The sequence below is a fragment of the Apium graveolens genome, chromosome 10 (genome assembly GCF_009905375.1).
Source record: "Apium graveolens cultivar Ventura chromosome 10, ASM990537v1, whole genome shotgun sequence".
Classification (NCBI taxonomy): domain Eukaryota; kingdom Viridiplantae; phylum Streptophyta; class Magnoliopsida; order Apiales; family Apiaceae; genus Apium; species Apium graveolens.
In genome coordinates, this window is record NC_133656.1 from 183056659 (window position 1) to 183082057 (window position 25399).

General features: G+C 35.0%; 3 protein-coding genes across 13 annotated transcripts; all 3 read left to right on the top strand.

Annotated features, from left to right (window-relative positions):
• The first annotated feature begins 288 nt into the window (after positions 1-288).
• On the top strand, positions 289-6682 carry LOC141690341 (zinc finger CCCH domain-containing protein 64). Of its 2 annotated transcripts, none has more exons than XM_074495129.1 (11): positions 289-440; positions 684-957; positions 1483-1610; positions 1717-1838; positions 2353-2470; positions 3213-3637; positions 3857-4142; positions 4688-4781; positions 4922-5067; positions 5859-6002; positions 6113-6682. In XM_074495129.1, exons 1-10 carry the CDS (start codon positions 366-368, stop codon positions 5985-5987), a joined length of 1797 nt encoding a protein of 598 aa, XP_074351230.1. In that variant the 5' UTR covers positions 289-365; the 3' UTR covers positions 5988-6002; positions 6113-6682. The 2 variants fall into 2 exon arrangements, with proteins under 2 accessions (XP_074351230.1, XP_074351229.1); XM_074495128.1 differs by having other exon boundaries at positions 6144-6682.
• Positions 6683-8478: 1796 nt separating this feature from the next.
• On the top strand, positions 8479-15096 carry LOC141690340 (receptor-like serine/threonine-protein kinase ALE2). 10 transcript variants are annotated; one of them, XM_074495118.1, is made up of 11 exons: positions 8479-8852; positions 9415-9516; positions 10440-10565; positions 10949-11032; positions 11132-11221; positions 11361-11465; positions 11566-11937; positions 12024-12308; positions 12545-12925; positions 13017-13260; positions 14144-15096. In XM_074495118.1, exons 1-11 carry the CDS (start codon positions 8777-8779, stop codon positions 14808-14810), a joined length of 2532 nt encoding a protein of 843 aa, XP_074351219.1. In that variant the 5' UTR covers positions 8479-8776; the 3' UTR covers positions 14811-15096. The 10 variants fall into 10 exon arrangements, with proteins under 10 accessions (XP_074351219.1, XP_074351221.1, XP_074351222.1 ...); XM_074495120.1 differs by having other exon boundaries at positions 8480-8852; positions 11162-11221; XM_074495121.1 differs by having other exon boundaries at positions 8480-8852; positions 11165-11221.
• Positions 15097-17534: 2438 nt separating this feature from the next.
• LOC141690342 (glucan endo-1,3-beta-glucosidase, acidic-like) lies at positions 17535-18954 on the top strand. The gene is made up of 2 exons (XM_074495130.1): positions 17535-17692; positions 17786-18954. The coding sequence occupies exons 1-2, from the start codon at positions 17620-17622 to the stop codon at positions 18811-18813; spliced, it is 1101 nt and encodes a 366-aa protein (XP_074351231.1). The 5' UTR covers positions 17535-17619; the 3' UTR covers positions 18814-18954.
• The last annotated feature ends 6445 nt before the right edge of the window (positions 18955-25399 follow it).

The following is a 25399-nucleotide window of genomic DNA, read 5'->3' on the forward strand; positions in this document are numbered from 1 at the left end:
TTAATATAGGAGTCCAAAAACAACCCTTCACCTAATTATTTTTCCTTCAGAAACACACTAACACAAGTTCATTCCGAGAAAAAGAGAATTATTTTCTTTTAATAAAATGACCCCAGAATCGGGTCAATGGTTGATTCCCACAAGGACCGGCGTTCTGTACCATAAAGTGAACAGATGTACCAAATAGATGACTTGTCCATTCAAACATACAAAAAAGGGACGGAACCCTAATAGTCTAATTTTTGTGCCGTCTCAGCAAGTCTAAGTACAAGCCCAAGACTAAGCCCAAGAATTACATCTAGTCCAAATTTGAACCCATTCAAACCCATTTCATCAAATCGGATCTTTCTCCCGCTTCTCCTACAATGTCCCCTCCCAGAATCCTTCTTGCCGGCGACGTTCTCGGCCGCCTCAATCAACTCTGCAAACGCGTCTCTTCGGTAACACTCTCACATCCTTTTCCAATCTCTCTCTCTCTCTCTCTCCCCCCCCTCCCTCCCTCTTTCACACACTCAGATATATCGCAATCTATTCAGCTACTGTTTCCCTCTCTCTCCCTCTCTCTCCCTCTCTCTCCCTCTCTCTCTCTGAGAATACATAATTCAGGTTTAATTTTTAAGTGACTGCTAATGCGCCCACACACAAACACATTTGTGATGCATTTTAATTATATGTGATTTTAGGTTAACAAATCAGCTGGTCCATTCGACGCACTACTCTGCGTTGGACAGTTTTTTCCTGAAAATTCTGACCGGCTGGAGGAGTTTATGAACTATATAGATGGACGAAGCACTTTTCCGTTGCATGTTTACTTTATCGGAGATTATGGAGCTGGAGCTCCTAAGGTTTTATCTGTTGCAGCTAAGGATTCCGCTAATTTAGGGTTTAAAATGGACGGTCTCAAAGTTTGTCATAATTTGTTTTGGTTGAAAGGCAGTGGCAAGTTCACTTTACACGGTAAGCATTCTAATTATAGTTGTTGTGTTATTGATGTGTGTACTTTTTTCTATTTTATTATGTTGTTAGTCGTTATGAATTTAAAAGATACGATAACTATATGTTGTTATATGTGATTTGAAAATATTAATAGGAGTTGTGTAATAGATTATGTACATCGTCTTCTTTTTGCATATTAGTAATTGTATTATATTGTTATGTTAGCAATTTTGGCGATTAGGTGTATCTGCATTGTGTTCTTTTTTGCATCATAAGTTGTTATTATTTTATATAATTCGATTTTTATTTGTAAAGGATATTGCTCTTGGTAATTTTTTCAAGTTTTTCACTGCTCGTTATTGGAAATTCAAAATTTTGTTGTTGTCAGACATAACTAATATTACAATGGCATTTTTTGTAAAATTACCTGGTTATTTCATTATTGGAATTTCTTGATGCAACTTAAGTAGAGTAAAGAGTATATTACTAGAAACTTGTGGATAATAGATTTTATGTAGCTGTTTATGCTGATTTTTCTATATTCAGGATTATCTGTGGCATACCTATCTGGTAAGCAATCAGTGAGCGGGCAACCTTATGGAACATATAGTCAAGATGATATTGACGCTCTGCGGGCATTAGCTGAAGAACCTGGAATAATAGATATATTCTTAACATATCCTTGCATATTATATTTTAGCTCTCTCCTCCAGTCCTCCTTACCTCCCTCCCCCTGTACTGTTATCTACTTTACACTGTTTGCATCCTTAACTATATATTACTAATGATTGGCCCAGTGGGATCCTGAACGGAGTTTCAACAACAGATATTCCGCCAGAAATTCCAGATTTATCTGGAATTGATTCCACCATCTCCGAGTTAGTTGCAGAAATCAAACCCAGGTATATGATATTAGCTGATTGAGGAAATAATGTTTGTAACTTCTCATGACAATTAGGTGTTTATATGTGATGCAGAATATTCATTATGCAATCCATTTGAAGATCTTAGCATTGGATATATCATGAACTCCTGGTTTTGTTACATCTTAGACTTCTATGGAAAAATAGCTTTTTCATTTTCTAGAACTTCGACCTCATGTCGTAGCAAGCCAACATTGTTCACTTAAGGTGGCATTTAGGTGTGTGTGCTGGCATGTTTGGTGTGTAAATGTTGTATATTTGTACACAGAACACTAAGTCATGGAAAATTAATATGTGGTTATGAATTACTGAATTATTTATAAATGTACAAGTCCTATATAATATTTTTATGAAGAACGGTTTTGTATACTGGATAACTTGGGACCCTGTTGTTCTTATGTGGAATTATAATGCTAGTCAGGGATGTTGTTTTATTGGAGCCCGATTAAAGAATAACAGAAACTTGTGCCAACCAAATATTGTTTTGTGATAGGTATCATATTGCAGGAACTAGAGGGGTGTTCTATTCTCGTGAACCATATGCAAATATTGATGCTGTACATGTGACTCGTTTCATCGGTTTAGCTCCAGTTGGAAACGCAGATAAACAGGTCTTCTACTTGACATATACTAAGCTGACATAGCTTTTTTATGCTTTCAGATCTTTTTTGGGATTATCCGGTACAAGTCTTTAACATTGTCATTTACTTAAAAAAGCACAATTCATTTCTCTAGAGCAGAACTGCAGAAGGCAGTGATCGGTATGCAGAAATCGGGATTATCAGAAAACTGTAGCAGTTAGTGATATAAGTATACTACACCTCCCTCCAAAATATGAATATTCCTTCCATAGGCATAGTTTATAGGTAAAAATATGACATTAGCATCATCATGATTGAAGTCTAGTTGTTAGTTGAGGCTGAGGGAGATTTTGGCACTCAAGTCATATTTAAAGTGAATAGTCTAAAATTAATTATTTGCAGTATTTCGGATGTTGTACGTTATATTGGAGTTTCCCAAAATAAAAAACAACCGAGTAATTATAACTCGTATTCCCGAAATCGGAAGTCTATGAAATGTTCCAATTTATGACTATCTTGTAGCAGTTAAAACTCAACGAAATTTTAGGTATATATTGGTCATCTGCAACTCTAATATCGCATGTATTTGTTGTTTGACTATTTTTTTCGCATTTGCATTATGGTTTTAATAGTGTTTCCTAATTGAACTTAATAAGTTCTGCACAAGTACATGGGACATGATTTTATATTATTATTTCTTGTGCAATAGCTTTTCACATTAGTGACCTATCGTTAAGAAAGTCATAACATAGTTCCGTCCCGTGCTTTTCAGAAATTTATCCATGCACTTTCTCCCACTCCAGCAGCTACCATGGCTGCTACTGAGATATCTATGAAACCAACAAATACCACTTCTAGTCCTTATGCATCTCTAAATAACACATCGCATGAGGGAAAGAGGTCCAGTGAGGATATTTCTGACTCACAGTATTGGCGATACGATGTCTCTAAAAAACGTCAAAAACATGGAGATGGTGATAGGCTGTGTTTCAAATTTGTTTCTTCGGGTTCTTGTCCACGTGGGGAGCAATGCCACTTTCGACACGATGATGAGGCCAGGGAACAATCTTTAAGAGGAGTATGCTTTGATTTCATGAACAAAGGAAAATGTGAAAGAGGACCGGATTGCAATTTTAAGCACAGCTTACAGGAAGGTGGGAATGGTTCCACTAGGAGACCTAAAGGAAACACTGACAGGTTGATTTTCAGAACACACCTCATTCCTTTCCATATAGTTTTTAGACCTTATAGGTCAATTCAACTAGTCATTCTAAACCCTTCTCTGCGTCACATATACACGTTAATCAGAATGTTACTCAGATAATAATGATTTCATTGAGCCTAGTTGTCTATTCTCTATGCTCTCTCTATTTTGCATCTTAAAATCATGACGTTGACGGTCAAGCATTGTTCCAGGTCAAAGGAATGCTGGTTTTGTTTGTCAAGTCCAAATGTAGAGTCGCATTTAATTACCAGCATAGGAGAGCATTGCTACTGTGCGCTTGCTAAAGGACCACTTGTTCCGGACCATGTGCTCATTTTGCCTGTTGAACATCTCCCAAACACCCTTTCTTCACCAGAAGAATGCGAAATTGATATAGTTAAGTTTCAAAACAGTCTCAGATCATATTTCAAAGAACAAGCAAAGGAAGTTGTTTTCTTTGAGTGGATTTTTATACGTGGAACTCATGCTAATCTTCAGGTACAATAAGCTTGATCTATCATTTGCTAATATTATATTCTATCAGTACCCTGCTGCAGGCTTGTTCTGGTCTGGTTTATTGCCTTATAGTTCAAACTGATATCAAATCTCTTCCTTTGTGCGCCCTTCACCTTTCCAATTTTCACCAATTTCAATAAATGCCACACATTATGTCTATGGCAGAGATGCTAATAATTATATATTAAATATAGAAATTTACTTTAAACTGTTGCTGCGGATATTTAAAATATGTAATGTATATGCAAGGATCAACTTCGGAGCAGCTCACGCTTCATCTTGTCTAATTCTTACCTTCCTGCACTTCGTTATAGATAAATTTCAACGAGACTAGCTGTGAGTAGATTAAAGTATTGAACTTTTGCAGTTATTGGTCATGCTACTTGGTCTGTAATTTGTTTCCATACACGATATTGTATATGAGTGCTTTTTGGTTTCATTTATACAGTGTTACTAAGCTCCTGTTCAACTATTAGAACCAATAGGCATTAATAAAACAAAATTCTAACATATTCTTGTTCCTCCAGGCTATTCCTATTCCATCATCTAGAGCAGCATCTCTTCATGTAGTCTTTAATTTAGCCGCTGAGAGAATGGGATTCAAATTTCAAATATTTAAAAGTAAGCTTCTGCTAGTTATTTTATGAACTTTTGACTATGTAATAGGTCTCATCAACTGCTTTCATCATTCTTGTTACTGAGTTGTTGAAATATAACCTCTAATGATGTATAACTAACTACTCGCGTTTCTTCTTTTTCAGATGATACAAGCTCTGAAGGGAGAAGTATTTTGCGGAAGCAATTTAATAGAAACTGCAGTTTGTTCTATGTGGAATTACCTGGAGGTACCATATTATCACATGCTGTTGAAGAGGGTGAGAAGTTTCCAGCCCAGTTTGGTCGTGAGGTGAGACCACTGGTTGCTCATTTATTCATATTATACTTCTTGACTGAGCAATTAATCACTTAATTTCCATCATTATCTGTGGCTTTTACATAACCATTAAGATACAATGAAGTACTCAAATTTGAATGTCTGTTCTTGCCTGGCAATGACAACTGTTGTATTCAGCAGTTTTGTAACAATTTTTTGCATCTTTTAAAATTATTGAAATGAATGTCCAAATCCGATTTTTTTGGTCAAAAGAAAATTTTAAGGAATAATGTAATTGTAGTACCAGTGCAAAGTACAGCAAACAGGTATCTTTCAGGATACAAACCTTGTTCTCCATTAACCTTAAACAAGCCGGGGGTGACGACTGATTAACATGCAGCTAAAATGAAAAAAAGAAAGAAGAAGATATCTTGTCTCCATAACTTTGTACAGGTTCATAATACAATATGTTTTGTTCTTTATTCTGTCAAATATATCATTATAGTGAGGCACAAATGATCATGGAGTATATTATTCCTTATATATTTCCTGGCCATAATCACGTAAAATTGAATTGTTTAATACTGTAATGTGTGTGACTGTTTAGCTCGTTGTTCCGTGATCAGAAGTTTGACTCTTTAAACAATGTTGACTTGTTTGACCAGGTTTTGATCCATAAGTCCTCTAAACTTCGACAATAATTTCAAAGTCGCAAAAATCTTCTTTATTTGGATGTGTTAACTTTTGTTTTTTAGGTGACTCAGACTGTCAGACATCATTTTATTGATTATTATGCCTATGTTTGACTTGTATTGAGTATGCAGGTATTAGCGGGATTGCTGAACATGGCAGATAGGGCTGATTGGAGGAATTGCAAACTCAGTAAGGATGAAGAAATAAAGATGGCAGAAAATTTTAAGAACAATTTTGAAAAGTATGATCCAAATCAGTGACTTTTAGACTATCAGGTATGTAGAGTAGGATAATCCATTGTGGTGGTTGTATATGCAGCCTTCTAACTTCCGCTTTGAAAATCATGGAATACAATATAGGTTTCCAAGTATCTTTTATATTTCAGGATGTGACATTTTATATATGTCAAAATGCAGGAGATTTGTCATCCACTTTACAACTCCCAAGTACCCTTGCAATGGGTTCTATCCTCTACGCAGCAGGGACTGTGTAAAGGCTTTTTGGCTGGCATGGCGAGGCTCTGATACCAGCTATCAGCTGGACAAAGCAGGAACTGAATTGAACTTGTAATTTGTAGTCATGTTTAGGTGGGTATTTTTTACAAGTACAAATTGCAAAAATACCGTATGAAAGTAGGATTAAAGTGATAGCTTACCGACAGTACAGCGGTTACAAGAGGAAATTCAGGCATGTGTTTGATATGTATTCACAATCTCATTTTTATTGAAGGTCCAGCGTCTCTAACCAACTCTCAAAACAAGCTCTGTGTTTGTGTGTCTGTGTTATAAACATTTAATCACGCAAATGTAAAAATCATGTTAGAAATTCCTCGAGTGGCAAGTGAGTTATGAAATTGTAGGATGATATAACATGTCTTTTATCTGGTACCATATTATTTCTGTAAAAAAGTCATTCCAAGGTTCTTCATGAATGTCACTGTGATATTGGCTAATCATCATCCATTGAAGTATGACCAGCCCCTCATTTTTGATCCATACTGATATGTCGTCTTGGACTAAAATTGTTGGTGGAGAAATACCATATTGGCATTTCAAAAGTGCACCAAAAACATGATCTTTTGTGTTCATTTCTACAAGTTTGTGCTACTGATATATGGCACTAGTTTGGTATTTAAAAGATGTCGAAGTACTGGTAAGACCACGAAAGTCACATTTTTCTGTTAAAACTTTTGGATTAGTATTCTTATTTCCCCACCTAATCTTATGATTACAATCATTTACTTGAGATTTTATCTTCTAGCAGCCTCTCCTTGTTAGACTCATTTGCCTTTACACCAAAATATTCCTTTAAAAAAAAAATCTTAAAGTCCTAAAGTTATGACTAAAAAATTTATTGATTTTATGTAGACAATTTAATTGCTACTATTGACGGTTTATCGAGAAAAAAAATGAGTATTTGTTTTTAAATTTAACTAGCTTTATACCCGTGCAATGCACGAGATTTTATTAATTTTTTTATGTGTTTTTTGGTGTTTTTTTTTAGTTTTTATAAAAAAAATTAAGTGAATGGTTTTTAATTTCTGTATGATTATATTTAATGATTTTGATTTTTAATTATTCATATGCATATTTTTAGTATAAACATGAATGATATAATTGATCATTTAATAAATTATTTTCACTTGTATTAATATTATTTTTAAATGGTGTTATCGAATTTAATACATTACTTTCGATTGTATTAATAATAATTTTTATTTAATACTTGAAATTTAATTTTGTGTTATATTTTTACTTGTATTATACTTTCAATATGCGTAAACATAAACAATGTAATTGATTATTTAATAATTTATATTCCATGTATTAATATTATATTTAAATGGTGTTACTGAATTTAATACATTATTTTTGATTTGATATTATTATTTTTTATTTATTACATTATTTTCACTTGCATTTAACATAAATTATGTTATTTATTTTAATATATTTTTATAAAACTTTCTACTTAATATTTATTTATTAGAAATGATAATATCATATTATTTATGATATATAATACATTTATTTTTTAGAAACCGTATTATTTTTTTCAAATTTTAAAAGTTTAACTTTGATGAAAAGAAGTTAACAAATTAATAGAAATTTTCTTATAGAACTATTGACGTATGTGATTTCAAATATTACTATGCTAGTTAGATATTACTTTGTTTTGCCCGCATATGTATTTTGCAGGTTTAGTTGTTTAAGTGTTAATAGGACTGTGACGACCAAACCATGCGTTACCGTACCATATTATATATAAGGATATAATTAAGAGTGTTGTTTATGTATTTTGCTTATTTAGAAAGTAATAATATGTAGCGGCAAGTTATTATCCTTTTTAGAATAAATAGAAAAACTCATCCTGAAAATGGTATAAAAATCACATTATTTTTATATATTAATTATTTATTGTTAAAGCTTGAGTGATCATTCCCATCATTTTTCTACCTGCATGGGCGCAAAAAAACAAACTTAGAATCTTTACTTTGTATCTCTAATAAGGGTATTAAAAAGCTAAAGCTACTATATTAACAAAAACAGAAAATAGAATTATTAATGTGAACGAATAAAAGACTGGCTATTTTTTACAAATTAACTACAAGTTTAAATTCTGCATATAAATTGTTAAGACAAATATAAAGAGTCAATATCATGTATCCCCCACTAAGCAACTAGGTGTCTGTTACTTTCAAATTTTGTTAGTTTTCTGTTCAGTTGTTTATAGTTTACATTACTTAGCTTTAATTACTATATTAATACCTCTTGTGTCCACACTAGCAGTTTGATGTAACATCACAAATCACATCTACTCTGTATATTTCAGATCCTATCATATTAAGATACTAGAGAAAAAAAATCATTTTGGGAGTTTCAAGAAACTGATATCTCGGTTGCTTTGCTTGTCTCTCACTGTTTCTCTTGTGTCACTTTATTTTTTTTTATTTTAGCAACAAGTACTAGAAAATATTTCCCCCTGTTCAAAACTGTGATGTTTTTGATGTTGGAATACAGAGTTTTATAATTGTTATTGATTTTATGGGATGGGGTTGATGGTGCAATTTATTTATCTGGTGCTGAATGGCTTTGCTGTATTATTGGTACTTCAGGAATCTGCAGGTGATTCTTTATTTGTTATTAGTTATTACTAATTACTATGTTATATATAATCTTGCATGCATGATCCATTCATGTTGTTATGTTCTTATATTGAGTTTTTGTTATCTTGTTGAAATCTAGATGATCATTGTACTTTTGCTGGAATAATGGTGTATTAGTTTCATATTTAGGACTTGCTTTTGTTAAACTCTAGATTAGGCCTTTCAGTGAACACAGACATGCATGTATATGCATTTACTATTTAGACATGGTGGTATTCAAGATTAAGGATTCCGAGTCTTACTATTAGCAATTATGTTTAGCCCGGATCAGTTCAAGAATTGTGTTTCTGTGTATAACTTCATGAAATCCTATAAAAGCCTTTGTATGAGTAATATATACACAAGTCACATGTCATCAGTTGGCACTGTTCGCAACTTTTTATGCACGGGTGAAAGATAATGGTGGCATGGCATGTAACATATGGCAAAGGAACAATATATTCTTACAAGCGGCAATTGTTGCAATAAACTTGCTCTTAACAAATTTCTATTTGATTGATACATGTTAAATAATCTTTTAGGTGCAGCACCTGTGGCTGTGGCATCACCTCCTCTCAACTCGTTGATAGATTCATCGCCTAACCAGCCAACACTGCACATAATACCCCCATCAAATTCACCAGGTTTGTCGAAGACTAGATACTTTAATCCTACAATTTCTTACACAAATGTTTCTGTGAATTTACTAATTCCTGCCTAAAAATGTTAAGTGAAACATCTTAAGCCTTTATGAAATGTTAAGTAAAATTTACTAATTCCTGCCTAAAAATTACAGGTTTCATTTTCATTTCTTCTTATTACATAATTTATTTGATTTTTTTGTCAGGTTTGTAATTACAGAATTGAATACCAGTAAATTCTCATATGATCTTTATCACATCACTTTCATACAACTTGCCAAGTTTTCCCGGACCAGTGCACCCCTTATTACCTGAAGTCCCTCCATCTAATTTAGGTGGATATATAAAAAAAAGTACATGTTTTATATCTGTGCATGGGTTTATGTTTTCAAGAAGTGAACGATTCCAGAGTAATTTTAAAATATGTGTCTGTTAAAAGATACAATGTGTTGAAGTTAATATATAAAGTTTTTCAGCTGATAAATAAGTACTTAAATGAATAAGTCCTTTATAGAGTACTTAATCTCCTCTAAGTAGTGAATATAAACTGAGTGTTACTGCATTTTATTAGTTAAACGGATGTCACACATTTAATCTTGGGTTGACATTCTAAGCAAGGGCCTGCAGAGGTTGAGATGAATATACTGTTCCAATTTTTAAAATGTTTGTCATTTCCATATTAAGGTTGAGATGAATAAACTGTTCCAATTGTTAAAATGTTTGTCAGTTCCATATTAATTTCATATGAAGATATCATGTCTATAAGACCAATTACAAACAAGTGAAGTTTATAGCAAAATGTGATTGGAAGGGCCTTGATTGTAACAAAGGTTCCATGCCGGTAAACCAGATAACTTTGCCTTTATTTTACAATGTTTACAATTCATTAGCTCTGATTTTGTCTATTTGTTTTTACATATATAAAGAACCTGATGTGTTTCCAGTAAAAACTCCATCACCAGGCATTAACCGGAAAAGGAATGGGATTGCAGTTGTGCCGTCAAATGGAAGTCCCAACAAGTTATTACCTCACAGTCATACCCCTGTGAGAGGTATGCTGGAATTTTTTTTGTATGTGAATAGTCGTCAGCACTCAGCAGCACTAAATTCTTTTTCCAATTCATGCAACTTGGAACATATTTTCTATATAGCTCCAGTGCCGAATTTTCATAGTGACTCTGCGAAGGGCTCCTTTGCATTCAGTAATTAAGTCCCTCCTTCACAAGTGGTTTCGGCCTAACACACCTTTACCCTTCAATTTCATATCATAAACATCATCAAACCAAAAAGAGTAGTTCCAATTCTACTCCATTTTCTATGGTTCCTCCTGCTTCAGCAAATATAGATTTCATAGCATTTAAATAGATATTAATGCCTTGTTATCCATTTTACAGTTTTTTTGGCTCTTAATCCTTTTGCTACTGTAATGGTCCAGTCATGGCTGCACCTCCTTCATATTCCCCTAAAGTGTATCCAAATAGCAGGCATAAGAGTAATGCTCCTTCAATCCTGAATGCAGGTACAAAGTGCTAAGCTATTAATTAAAGTATCTTCTGTATGCTATTTGTGATATGACGATATCCACTTATAAAATGATTTTACTCTGCTGATTCTTTAGTGGCTCCATCTGATTCACCTTTTGCTTTAGCAGAAAGCCCTCGTTCACATGTCTCACCACCTCGAGTATCTGGATCTCAACAGATGACATGTAAGAAATTATCATCACATTCCTCTTGATAACTAAAAAAGGGAAAAGAGGGGGAACCTTCTTAAGGTTCCCCTTAAAGGTTCCCTCCATTTTAAATGTTACTTGATGCTTACTCATCCGTAATTTTTGTATTTGCAAGTACCCCCTTTTCCTCCTTCGAATTCTCCGTCTGCTTCTTCCTCGCCAAAAAAGGTTCCTCGCCTACCACATATCAAAGAACTACCGCCTCCACCTCCTAATGAAGGTGCACATTTTTGCTCCATAATTTTGCATTACGCAATACTAGTTTAATTTTTTTGTTTCACTGCTGAAACGTAGCCTACATGTTATATTTTGATTTGTAGATTGTGAGTCACTATCGTGCAGAGAGCCATACACCAATAAGCCTTCTGGATCTCCCTGTGGTTGTGTTTTGGCAATGAAAGTTGGGCTGCAGCTTGGTTTACCATTGTATGCATTCTTTCCTCTGGTATCGGACCTTGCTGCACAAATTTCTCGTGGGATATTTATGAAGCAAAGTCAAGTTCGCATAATGGGAGCAAATGCAGACAACCAGAATCAAGAAAAGACTGTTGTCCTTTTGGACCTGGTGCCTTTTGGAGCAAATTTTGATAACTCTACAGCCTATCTAATATATCAAAAATTCTATCAAAAGGAAGTGGGTATCGAACCTTATTATTTTGGTAAATACGAGGTCTTGTATTTGCATTATCCAGGTATGAAATGTTTATTTTGAGGTTGCAATATCAAGTATATGCAGGCGATTGTTTGATTAATGCAGTCGTACTTCATACACTGATAGGTCTTCCTGCATCTCCACCTGCACCTTCAACCTTTGATAGTGAGGCATATTCTGGTCTAGGTAGTAAAAGGAGACCCTTTAAGCCCCTGGGGGTTGACGTCAGTAGGAAGCAGCATAAAAAGGGACTTAAAGGCAGTGTTATTGCAATTATAGTTTTGCTAGGCTCCCTGTCTCTGACTCTTTGTTGTGCAGTTGCTTGGGTTATGTTGTTCAGACACAGAAGGAGAAATGCCCGACCAGGGTTAAATTCAACAATTCCAATGCCTTCACGAGCAAAATCCTCAGGCAAGACTTGTATCCACTATCCAGTGGTGTAAAGTATGGTCTTTCTTGTATCCACTACTGATCTTGCATGCAGAAAAAACTTACCATTGTTATCCATCATTACAATGATCAGATTTAGAATAAAATGAATCTTTAGTGTGTGAAATATACTTTAATATTACAGAGACATGTGCATTCCCACTGTTTTTTTGGCATGCTGACCCAGTATTTTGAGTATATATATTGTTGATTCGCAGCTTCAAAGATGGGCAGTGGCCTGAGTTTTATTTCACCATCATACAAAACTGGCCTTTCCCCTTACACTGGAACTGCAAACACCTTTGATGCATCTGACATTGAAAGAGCAACTAATAGCTTTGATGTTTCAAGAATAATTGGTGAAGGTGGGTTTGGGATTGTTTATAGTGGTGTTCTTGACGATGGGACAAAAGTTGCTGTCAAGGTGCTTAAGCGAGACAATCAACAAGGTGGTCGTGAGTTTTTGGCTGAAGTTGAAATGCTTGGCCGCCTCCATCACAGAAACTTGGTCAAATTAGTGGGGATATGTATGGAGGAGCATGCACGCTGCTTAGTATATGAACTAATTGCAAATGGAAGTGTTGAATCTCATTTACATGGTACCCTCTAATATATGATATCTTTGTGTTATACGAGTTCACTTTAAAAAATTGTGGACTGCCATTCTTATGTGTGTTTTCATGCTTCTAGGAGTTGACAAGGTAGATGCTCCCCTAGATTGGCATGCCCGCTTGATGATAGCACTTGGTGCAGCTCGAGGTCTGGCCTATCTGCACGAAGATTCAAGTCCGCGAGTCATACACAGAGACTTCAAGTCTAGCAACATATTATTGGAACATGATTTTACACCTAAAGTCTCTGATTTTGGTTTAGCTCGAACTGGATCAGATAAGGAAAACAAACACATCTCAACTCGTGTTATGGGAACTTTTGGGTATAGTATTTCCTCTTTTCCGATCAGTCTAAATAAAAAAGTTTAATAGCTTTTCTTCTAATAGGCAAATGTTCGTAAACTGCACTTTCTATGTGTACACCGGAGTCAAAGCCCATGAAAAGCTCTGTAATCTTTTAGGTTGTATTCCCCCAGCTCATGCTCAACATATATCTTTAATATAGAAGGTATCTAGCTGATTTTCTTTCCTGCTTAGAAGATTAGTCGTCTGCTTAATCCCTACAAAGAGATCTTATTTTTGGCCGTGTAAACAGCTTAAATCAGTTCAATGTCTGCTTAAGCATTCACTTATAATATTTAGCACCAGAAGTTGGTTCAACTTTTTAGTTCCGCTAGCTTAAATTTTTTTAGAACAATGGTATAACCGGAAAACCCCAAAGGCATCAGGTTTTGAGCCTTTGGTTCTTATTACTTATGAGGTCATTGCAAAGTACAAATTATGACATTATAGCTAGTTAGGATTAAAGTACATATTTGTGGAGCTTGAAATGTAAATAGATAAAGAATATCAAAATGAGAAGCAAATATATCAACTTACAAGAAAGATAAAAGTATACAGTGATCGAGAGTAGCCCCGTGTAGCATTCTGTTCTGAAGTTAGGAGACGCCTGTAAGTAGGAGTATTAGTACATACCTTATTGAACATCCGTTAAACATTTGGGGGTTCAGTTGTATTTTATGTGTAAGATCAATCACTAGTAGTTGAAAATGTGGACTTTTCACACTTATGAATGATATTGCTTGTTATAATCAGATAATTACTTGTAACTTATGTTCTCTCCGTCTACTTTTATCTTCTCATACCACATTCCGTCAACAAACGCAATCTGATTATTTTGTTTAATGTTATGTTGTCTCATACTAGATATGTTGCTCCAGAGTATGCTATGACCGGACATCTTCTCATAAAGAGTGATGTGTACAGTTATGGAGTAGTCCTACTTGAGCTTTTAACAGGAAGAAAGCCTGTAGATATGTCTCGACCACCTGGACAGGAAAACCTAGTTACTTGGGCACGTCCACTTCTGACAAGTAAAGATGGTTTAGAGCTAATGTTGGACCAATCTTTGAAGCCTGATTTTCCTTTTGAAAGTTTTGCTAAAGTAGCAGCAATTGCTTCAATGTGCGTTCAGCCAGAAGTTTCAGACCGACCATTTATGAGCGAAGTTGTTCAGGCCTTGAAACTAATATGCAATGAGTATTATACAACGAATAACTTTGGATCAAGAATTTGTAGCCCAGAGCACATATCACCATATTTTGATGGTAGGCCCGGCACCACTTCTGGTTATATGTCTCATCACTCACAGTCTCCTTTTTCTGATGTTGAGTGGGGGCTTCGAGCATCCGAAGTTTTCAGTGCATCATCAAGATTTGAGAGGATGAATTTGAGGTCGTTGAGGAGGCACTCAAGTAGAGGTCCATTGAGAAGCAGAAGAATTGTGCCACTTTTGTCGAGAATGAGAGGATGGCCAGGAGGCAGCACAAGCGAGCAAAGGGCATTTCTCGGGTTATGGTCTAGATCACTCTAGAATTTCATCACCCGATCTTGTTGAAATATTTTTAGACAGGGGAATAAGCAAGTTTATTACACTCTTTACGATTTCTTGCATGTGCATCACCAGGTACTGAATCTGTTCAAACTATTCTCGGTAAAGAAGCGATGATCATCCGGAGATGATAAGGCTTAGGCTTTTACTTGTTTGTGGTAGTTCTCACATGTACAGAAGCAAATGAACTGATCAGATGATGCTGTTCAGGCCATTTCTGTCAAATGTTTCATGTAGTTTCCAATAATGTAGATAGCTTTTTGGATTATGATCTTGTAGTACCCTAATATCATAAAGCTTTCGACTTTTATATATTATAAAAACTAGCATAATAACCCGGGTTATGCATGAACCAATTTTTAACAATATTTCTCAATGCACAGGATATGATTAACGAGTTTTGTTAAAAATAAAATGGAAAATCCTTTATAATTTATTTGAAATGTACGAAAAGTATAAGTGGATTACACTCGATGATTTTTGTTAGAATCTTATGTAGTGTTTACAGTTATATTTTTTAATCTTCAATTATTCTGGTTTTGATAGATATTTTGGGTATATATAATTTTTTGGGTATATGTAATCTCTAGGTTAAATATATGTGAATACTAATTTTAATTTGTATAAGTCCAATATTTATGGGTGTAAGGTAAATGAACTTGTTTTATTTGTAATTGATAATTTCTCCGTCCAACTCTAGTAATTTCGTCTTAAAATTTCAGTTAAAATTTCAGTACGAGGTTGTTATATTCATGGCACAGGTATGTCAAATGAGATTTATGTATTTTAGAATACTAGTTCATAAGTTGTGCGAAGTACCGGCCGAGTTAATATATTTAAATAATTTTTAAAAATCATATAAAAGTGATATTTCAAAATTTCTATTTTTTACTCAGAAAATCCAACTCAAACTGTTGCGTACGATACTTGTGTTATGATTATAATAAAAAGATTATAATTATTATATGATTTAAATTTTTTTATTATTTTATTAAAATATACTATTGAGTCATATGTGAAATAAGATTACTGAGTTGAAATTAATATAAGAAATATAATTAAAAAATCGGTAAAATAATACATATAATATTAGAAGTTACATAGAAGTAACATAATAATAAAAATTACACATTTAGAATGTATATCTATACTATACTATAATAACCGTAATGAGTTATAATTTGGTTCAACGGTTATTCCCTAATTTTGGTTATTAAAAAAATAGAAAATCTATTACTATTATATAAAAGACGAAATATTGAAAATTTTGGTACGGTACCTGTTTTTTGGTACACATTAAATTTACTTAATTAGCCTTACTTATTAATTATATTTTACATATCTATTACTATTATATAAAAACGAAATATTGAAAGTTTTGTTACCAGTTTTTTTATATACCTTGATGCAGTGATAAGAAGATATGCATGTGAAAGTAAAAACTCTGTCAATTCTCCAAAATAACATTTATTATATAAATATTAAATTCAGGGATAAGTTAGTCATTTCACCGAGAATAAAAATCTCAGATTTTATCCTTGTTCTCCTATTATATATAGAAGAGATTGCCTATACATTTTAGAAATATCAATAAGAGCATATTTAATCTTTTGTAAAAATGTAAGAACATTCTAATCACTAAAAATTTGGGTTAAATATCAAAGTGGTCACTCAACTGAAGGTTTAATCATCAAACTTAACGGGGTATCATTTGGATCACTAAAGTAATAATAAATATCAAACAGATACCTCAAAATATGTGCTCGAGAATTAAAATTTATTTTATGGAGTTCTAAACATTTTTTTAAATATTATTACAACCAAATGAAAAGTTATGAATTTATAGTATTTTAGATGATTTTTTGAGATTTTTAAAAATTTATCTACTAATTATTTTTATTTAAATAAAGCAAATGACTACAAAATTAAAAATAAATAGTAGATAAATTTTAAAAAATCTTATTATATTATAGAAAATACTAGAATTTATACATTTTAATTTGGTTGTAATAGGATTCAAGAAAAATATATAGAACTCCATAAAATAAATTTTAATTCTCGAGTACATATTTTGAGGTATATGTATGATATTTATTATGACTTTGATGATTCAAATGATACCCCGTTAACTTTGATGATTAAACTGATATATGACCTTCAGTTGAGTGACCACTTTGATATTTAACGACTAAAAATTTGTAAGTGTTAGTTGTCCCCCTCGTATCTGACTGTTGGGGAGGTTCAAATTTACCAAGAAACATGACTATAATAAAATCGGCCGATTCTTCAAAATGTCATAAAATGCAAAGACCATTCGGATGTGTGTTTAATGTGAAAAATGATAAATATGAAGTAAAGACATATAGGCACTAGAACTGGTCCTTATCTTGATGAGAAAGAAACAATGAACAATAATGTACAGTTCATCTTCAATGCTGCATATATAGTTTTCTAGTTCGCCACATATTTACTTGATTCGGCAAAAATACAAACTCCAGCCACAAGTCTGGAATGATCAGCTCTTGGTCTCGTCCGGCTCGCTTAGGTTCGATAACAAACTCAGTGAGCCACGTACAATAAACACTTGAACACGTTATCTATCACTATAACAAACTCTGCATGCTGTTTTGGCTATATTTGCATGCTTGATAGTTATCTACTTGCATTCAAGTTATTCGCAACCCTGAACCGATCCGATCCGGGCTCTATAAATAGAACCCAAAGTTATGTGTAGATAGCCATCAAAGGAAGTAGCAACATTTCTCTTGTTATACAACACATAGTTTTCAAAATGCATTCCAGAATCCCCCTTTTAGTTCTAGTACTTTCTTTACTATCTGCAAGCTTCCTGCAGATTAGTTCAGGTGCGCGTAAATATATATGTTTATTGTGTAACAATAAATTTGTACATTTTTTTTTTAATATTGTCTAATGTGGTTTATGTTTAATCGATGCAGGTGACGAACAAGCACAACCAGTAGGAGTCTGTTATGGAACATTTGCTGACAACCAGCCGTCAGCCCAAGACGCTGTGTCTCTTGTCCAATCTGTTGGGATCCAAAGAATGAGACTCTATGGTCCGGACCATAATGCATTGCAATCCCTCCGAAACACTGGAATTCAGGTCGTGCTCGGTGTTCCCAACGAGCAGCTTCAATCGATTGCTTCCAGCCAAGACAATGCCAAGCAATGGATCCAAGACAATGTCCAAAACTATCAAGATGTCAATTTCAGGTTCATTGTTGTTGGAAATGGAATTACTCCAGTCCATGACCAAACTTCCCAATTCGCGCAGTTTGTCCTCCCAGCCATGCAAAACATTCAGAATGCAATTAATGCATTTGGACTACAAAACAGAATGAGAGTCACCACTGCCCTGGATCAGTCCGAGATTATTAGCACAACTTACCAACCATCACAGGGTCAATTTAGGCCAGAAACTAGACAATTTGTCGATCCTATTATCCAATTCTTGGTTAACAACAACAACTCACCATTGCTTGTAAACCTTCATCCTTTCTTTAGCCTAATTCACGTCAAGGCAGAAATCCCTATGGATTTGGAGGCTCAAGCACACCGTGACCCGGGACGAAGTGCTCGTTTGGATTATGCTACTTTCAGATCTGCACAAACTACAGTACAAGATGGACCACTTACCTACACAAATGTGTTCGATTCCATGGTGGACAGTGTACACTCTGCACTCGAAAAGGCTGGTGGATCCTCGTTGGATGTCGTGGTGTCTGAAATTGGATGGCCAACTGCAGGAGACAATGCAGCTAATATGGACAATGCCAGGACTCATAACAATGGATTGATTAACCATGTACGCAGCTTTGGGACTCCGAAAAGGCCTCAAAAGCGTATCGAGACTTATATCTTCAATTTGTTTGACGAGAACAAGAAGGATCAAGAGGTCGACAGGCACTGGGGAATTTTCTGGAACAATAAACAAGCCAAGTACGATATCAATTTCCAGCAGTAATGAATTATCAGTATAGTATGGCAATTTATTATGGCTAATAAAGTTTGGTTCCAATTTTATAAACTACTGTACTTATTCGAGGTTTTGAGACTTTGATTTCTCTTGTAATAAAAAGAATAAACGAGGCTTATATTTATCAAACATCTTTCTTTTATCATATGCACCGAGTTCTACTCAACGAATAACTTTGGATCAAGAATTTGTAGCCCAGAACACATATCACCATATTTTGATGGTAGGCCCGACACCACTTCTGGTTATATGTCTCATCACTCGCAGTCTCCTTTTTTGATGTTGAGTGGGGGCTTCAAACATCCGAAGTTTTCAGTGCATCATCAAGATTTGAGAGGATGAATTTGAGGTCGTTGAGGAGGCACTCAAGTAGTGGTCCATTGAATTGTGCCACTTTTATCGAGAATGAGAGGATGGCCAGGAGGCAGCACAAACGAGCAAAGGGCTTTTCTCAGATTATGGTCTAGATCACTCTAAAATTTCAGTATCAAAAATTTTTGAACCCGACACTTTTTTTGGTGTTACAAGCAAAAATGTTACCTTACATCCCCAAAATTGATCTAAGCTAATATTTTGATTTTGCGTTGCAGTAGAGATGAGAAATTGTAACCATTGATATCAAAAAATATGTTATCATAGAACTGAAATTTTAGGCGGTTCTTTTTTTACTCTTTGGACAACATTTAGGCGGTTGTTTTTAGACCAAAACTTTGGGCAGGCCAAAACTAAATAATACCCCGCTCATTTATTTTGTCCAAAAACACATCTCACTCAAACACATCTCACTCAAAAACACATTTCAGAAACACAAACACTCTCGTCAAATTTGGGGCTGAAGATGAATTAGGTTTTGAGGTAATCAGTTGGGTTTGATCTTTTCAGAGCTAATCAGTTGGGTTTAGAGCTAATCGGTCGGGTTTAGGGTTTCTTTTCTTTTCTCAGTCGAAAATTGGGTTTATTCAATCGGGTTAAGGGTTCAGAGCTTTCTTTTCTTTTCAATCGAGCTTTTCAATCGAGTTTATTCAAGTATGCCCTTATTTTCTTCTCTTATTTGCTTGTAATTAGCTATTTAGGGTTTGATTTTTTCTTGTATGCCCTTATTTTTAGAGCTAATTTCTTCTCTTATTTGCTTATTTTATCTTTTTGTAAGTGTATGCATCTTTTCCTGGTCGGTTTGTGATTTTGCCTGGTTGGTTTGATTATGTATGTTTGTGTATGTCTCGACCACCTGGACAGGAAAACCTAGTTACTTGGGCACGTCCACTTCTGACAAGTAAAGATGGTTTAGAGCTAATGTTGGACCAATCTTTGAAGCCTGATTTTCATTTTGAAAGTTTTGCTAAAGTAGCAGCAATTGCTTCAATGTGCGTTCAGCCAGAAGTTTCAGACCGACCATTTATGAGCGAAGTTGTTCAGGCCTTGAAGATAATATATAATGAGTATTATACAACGAATAACTTTGGATCAAGAATTTGTAGCCCAGAGCACATATCACCATATTTTGATGGTAGGCCCGGCACCACTTCTGGTTATATGTCTCATCACTCGCAGTCTCCTTTTTCTGATGTTGAGTGGGGGCTTCAAACATCCGAAGTTTTCAGTGCATCATCAAGATTTGAGAGGATGAATTTGAGGTCGTTGAGGAGGCAGTCAAGTAGAGGTCCATTGAACTGTGCCACTTTTATCGAGAATGAGAGGATGGCCAGGAGGCAGCACAAACGAGCAAAGGGCTTTTCTCAGATTATGGTCTAGATCACTCTAAAATTTCAGTATCAAAAATTTTTGAACCCGACACTTTTTTTGGTGTTACAAGCAAAAATGTTACCTTACATCCCCAAAATTGATCTAAGCTAATATTTTGATTTTGCGTTGCAGTAGAGATGAGAAATTGTAACCATTGATATCAAAAAATATGTTATCATAGAACTGAAATTTTAGGCGGTTCTTTTTTTACTCTTTGGACAACATTTAGGCGGTTGTTTTTAGACCAAAACTTTGGGCGGGCCAAAACTAAATAATACCCCGCTCATTTATTTTGTCCAAAAACACATCTCACTCAAACACATCTCACTCAAAAACACATTTCAGAAACACAAACACTCTCGTCAAATTTGGGGTTGAAGATGAATTAGGTTTTGAGGTAATCAGTTGGGTTTGAGCTTTTCAGAGCTAATCAGTTGGGTTCAGAGCTAATCGGTCGGGTTTAGGGTTTCTTTTCTTTTCTCAGTCGAAAATTGGGTTTATTCAATCGGGTTAAGGGTTCAGAGCTTTCTTTTCTTTTCAATCGAGCTTTTCAATCGAGTTTATTCAGGTATGCCCTTATTTTCTTCTCTTATTTGCTTGTAATTAGCTATTTAGGGTTTGATTTTTTCTTGTATGCCCTTATTTTCAGAGCTAATTTCTTCTCTTATTTGCTTATTTTTTCTTTTTGTAAGTATATGCATCTTTTCCTGGTCGGTTTGTGATTTTTCCTGGTTGGTTTGATTATGTATGTTTGTGTATGTCTCGACCACCTGGACAGGAAAACCTAGTTACTTGGGCACGTCCACTTCTGACAAGTAAAGATGGTTTAGAGCTAATGTTGGACCAATCTTTGAAGCCTGATTTTCATTTTGAAAGTTTTGCTAAAGTAGCAGCAATTGCTTCAATGTGCGTTCAGCCAGAAGTTTCAGACCGACCATTTATGAGCGAAGTTGTTCAGGCCTTGAAACTAATATGCAATGAGTATTATACAACGAATAACTTTGGATCAAGAATTTGTAGCCCAGAGCACATATCACCATATTTTGATGTTAGGCCCGGCACCACTTCTGGTTATATGTCTCATCACTCGCAGTCTCCTTTTTCTGATGTTGAGTGGGGGCTTCAAGCATCCGAAGTTTTCAGTGCATCATCAAGATTTGCGAGGATGAGTTTGAGGTCGTTGAGGAGGCAGTCAAGTAGAGGTCCATTGAACTGTGCCACTTTTATCGAGAATGAGAGGATGGCCAGGAGGCAGCACAAATGAGCAAAGGGCTTTTCTCAGATTATGGTCTAGATCACTCTAAAATTTCAGTATCATAAATTTTTGAACCCGACACTTTTTTTGGTGTTACAAGCAAAAATGTTACCTTACATCCCAAAATTGATCTAAGCTAATATTTTGATTTTGCGTTGCAGTAGAGATGAGAAATTGTAACCATTGTTATCAAAAAATATGTTATCATAGAACTGAAATTTTAGGCGGTTCTTGTTTTACTCTTTGGACAACATTTAGGCGGTTGTTTTTAGACCAAAATTTTGGGCGGGCCAAAACTAAATAATACCTCGCTCATTTATTTTGTCCAAAAACACATCTCACTCAAACACATCTCACTCAAAAACACATTTCAGAAACACAAACACTCTCGTCAAATTTGGGGCTGAAGATGAATTAGGTTTTGAGGTAATCAGTTGGGTTTGAGCTTTTCAGAGCTAATCAGTTGGGTTCAGAGCTAATCAGTCGGGTTTAGGGTTTCTTTTCTTTTCTCAGTCGAAAATTGGGTTTATTCAATCGGGTTAAGGGTTCAGAGCTTTCTTTTCTTTTCAATCGAGCTTTTCAATCGAGTTTATTCAGGTATGCCCTTATTTTCTTCCCTTATCTGCTTGTAATTAGCTATTTAGGGTTTGATTTTTTCTTGTATGCCCTTATTTTCAGAGCTAATTTCTTCTCTTATTTGCTTATTTTTTCTTTTTGTAAGTATATGCATCTTTTCCTGGTCGGTTTGTGATTTTGCCTGGTTGGTTTGATTATGTATGTTTGTGTATGTCTCGACCACCTGGACAGGAAAACCTAGTTACTTGGGCACGTCCACTTCTGACAAGTAAAGATGGTTTAGAGCTAATGTTGGACGAATCTTCGAAGCCTGATTTTCATTTTGAAAGTTTTGCTAAAGTAGCAGCAATTGCTTCAATGTGCGTTCAGCCAGAAGTTTCAGACCGACCATTTATGAGCGAAGTTGTTCAGGCCTTGAAACTAATATGCAATGAGTATTATACAACGAATAACTTTGGATCAAGAATTTGTATTCCAGAGCACATATCTCCATATTTTGTCCAAAAACACATCTCACTCAAACACATCTCACTCAAAAACACATTTCAGAAACACAAACACTCTCGTCAAATTTGGGGCTGAAGATGAATTAGGTTTTGAGGTAATCAGTTGGGTTTGAGCTTTTCAGAGCTAATCAGTTGGGTTCAGAGCTAATCAGTCGGGTTTAGGGTTTCTTTTCTTTTCTCAGTCGAAAATTGGGTTTATTCAATCGGGTTAAGGGGTCAGAGCTTTCTTTTCTTTTCAATCGAGCTTTTCAATCGAGTTTATTCAGGTATGCCCTTATTTTCTTCTCTTATTTGCTTGTAATTAGCTATTTAGGGTTTGATTTTTTCTTGTATGCCCTTATTTTCAGAGCTAATTTCTTCTCTTATTTGCTTATTTTTTCTTTTTGTAAGTATATGCATCTTTTCCTGGTCGGTTTGTGATTTTGCCTGGTTGGTTTGATTATGTATGTTTGTGTATGTCTCGACCACCTGGACAAGAAAACCTAGTTACTTGGGCACGTCCACTTCTGACAAGTAAAGATGGTTTAGAGCTAATGTTGGACCAATCTTTGTAGCCTGATTTTCCTTTTGAAAGTTTTGCTAAAGTATCAGCAATTGCTTCAATGTGCGTTCAGCCAGAAGTTTCAGACCGACCATTTATGAGCGAAGTTGTTCAGGCCTTGAAACTAATATGCAATGAGTATTATACAACGAATAACTTTGGATCAAGAATTTGTAGCCCAGAGCACATATCACCATATTTTGATGGTAGGCCCGGCACCACTTCTGGGTATATGTCTCATCACTCGCAGTCACCTTTTTCTGATGTTGAGTGGGGGCTTCAAGCATCCGAAGTTTTCAGTGCATCATCAAGATTAGGGAGGATGAATTTGATGTCGTTGAGGAGGCACTCAAGTAGAGGTCCATTGAATTGTGCCACTTTTATCGAGAATGAGAGGATGGCCAGGAGGCAGCACAAACGAGCAAAGGGCTTTTCTCAGATTATGGTCTAGATCACTCTAAAATTTCAGTATTATAAATTTTTGAACCCGACACTTTTTTTGGTGTTACAAGCAAAAATGTTACCTTACATCCCCAAAATTGATCTAAGCTAATATTTTGATTTTGCGTTGCAGTAGAGATGAGAAATTGTAACCATTGATATCAAAAAATATGTTATCATAGAACTAAAATTTTAGGCTGTTCTTTTTTTACTCTTTGGACAACATTTAGCCGGTTGTTTTTAGACCAAAATTTTGGGCGGGCCAAAACTAAATAATACCCCGCTCATTTATTTTGTCCAAAAACACATCTCACTCAAACACATCTCACTCAAAAACACATTTCACAAACACAAACACTCTCGTAAAATTTGGGGCTGAAGATGAATTAGGGTTTGAGGTAATCAGTTGGGTTTGAGCTTTTCAGAGCTAATTAGTTGGGTTCAGAGCTAATCAGTCGGGTTTAGGGTTTCTTTTCTTTTCTCAGTCGAAAATTGGGTTTATTCAATCGGGTTAAGGGGTCAGAGCTTTCTTTTCTTTTCAATCGAGCTTTTCAATCGAGTTTATTCAGGTATGCCCTTATTTTCTTCTCTTATTTGCTTGTAATTAGCTATTTAGGGTTTGATTTTTTCTTGTATGCCCTTATTTTCAGAGCTAATTTCTTCTCTTATTTGCTTATTTTTTCTTTTTGTAAGTATATGCATCTTTTCCTGGTCGGTTTGTGATTTTGCCTGGTTGGTTTGATTATGTATGTTTGTATATGTCTCGACCACCTGGACAGGAAAACCTAGTTACTTGGGCACGTCCACTTCTGACAAGTAAAGATGGTTTAGAGCTAATATTGGACCAATCTTTGAAGCCTGATTTTCCTTTTGAAAGTTTTGCTAAAGTATCTGCAATTGCTTCAATGTGCGTTCAGCCAGAAGTTTCAGACCGACCATTTATGAGCGAAGTTGTTCAGGCCTTGAAACTAATATGCAATGAGTATTATACAACGAATAACTTTGGATCAAGAATTTGTAGCCCAGAGCACATATCACCATATTTTGATGGTAGGCCCGACACCACTTCTGGTTATATGTCTCATCACTCGCAGTCACCTTTTTCTGATGTTGAGTGGGGGCTTCAAGCATCCGAAGTTTTCAGTGCATCATCAAGATTTGAGAGGATGAATTTGAGGTCGTTGAGGAGGCACTCAAGTAGAGGTCCATTGAATTGTGCCACTTTTATTAAGAATGAGAGGATGGCCAGGAGGCAGCACAAACGAGCAAAGGGCTTTTCTCAGATTATGGTCTAGATCACTCTAAAATTTCAGTATTATAAATTTTTGAACCCGACACTTTTTTTGGTGTTACAAGCAAAAATGTTACCTTACATCCCCAAAATTGATCTAAGCTAATATTTTGATTTTGCGTTGCAGTAGAGATGAGAAATTGTAACCATTGATATCAAAAAATATGTTATCATAGAACTGAAATTTTAGGCGGTTCTTTTTTTACTCTTTGGACAACATT

What these genes read in the sequence shown, in the direction of transcription:
- LOC141690341 (XM_074495129.1), top strand. Translation starts at nt 366, where the DNA reads ATGTCCCCTCCCAGAATCCTTCTTGCCGGCGACGTTCTCGGCCGCCTC. An exon ending in GAATAATAGATATATTCTTA is followed by an intron (nt 1,611 to 1,716) that starts ACATATCCTTGC and finishes TAACTATATATT; the next exon opens with ACTAATGATTGGCCCAGTGG. An exon ending in CAGCCCAGTTTGGTCGTGAG is followed by an intron (nt 5,068 to 5,858) that starts GTGAGACCACTG and finishes TTGAGTATGCAG; the next exon opens with GTATTAGCGGGATTGCTGAA.
- LOC141690340 (XM_074495118.1), top strand. Translation starts at nt 8,777, where the DNA reads ATGGGGTTGATGGTGCAATTTATTTATCTGGTGCTGAATGGCTTTGCT. An exon ending in GGTACTTCAGGAATCTGCAG is followed by an intron (nt 8,853 to 9,414) that starts GTGATTCTTTAT and finishes ATAATCTTTTAG; the next exon opens with GTGCAGCACCTGTGGCTGTG. An exon ending in ACCCCCATCAAATTCACCAG is followed by an intron (nt 9,517 to 10,439) that starts GTTTGTCGAAGA and finishes ACATATATAAAG; the next exon opens with AACCTGATGTGTTTCCAGTA.
- LOC141690342 (XM_074495130.1), top strand. Translation starts at nt 17,620, where the DNA reads ATGCATTCCAGAATCCCCCTTTTAGTTCTAGTACTTTCTTTACTATCT. An exon ending in CTTCCTGCAGATTAGTTCAG is followed by an intron (nt 17,693 to 17,785) that starts GTGCGCGTAAAT and finishes TAATCGATGCAG; the next exon opens with GTGACGAACAAGCACAACCA.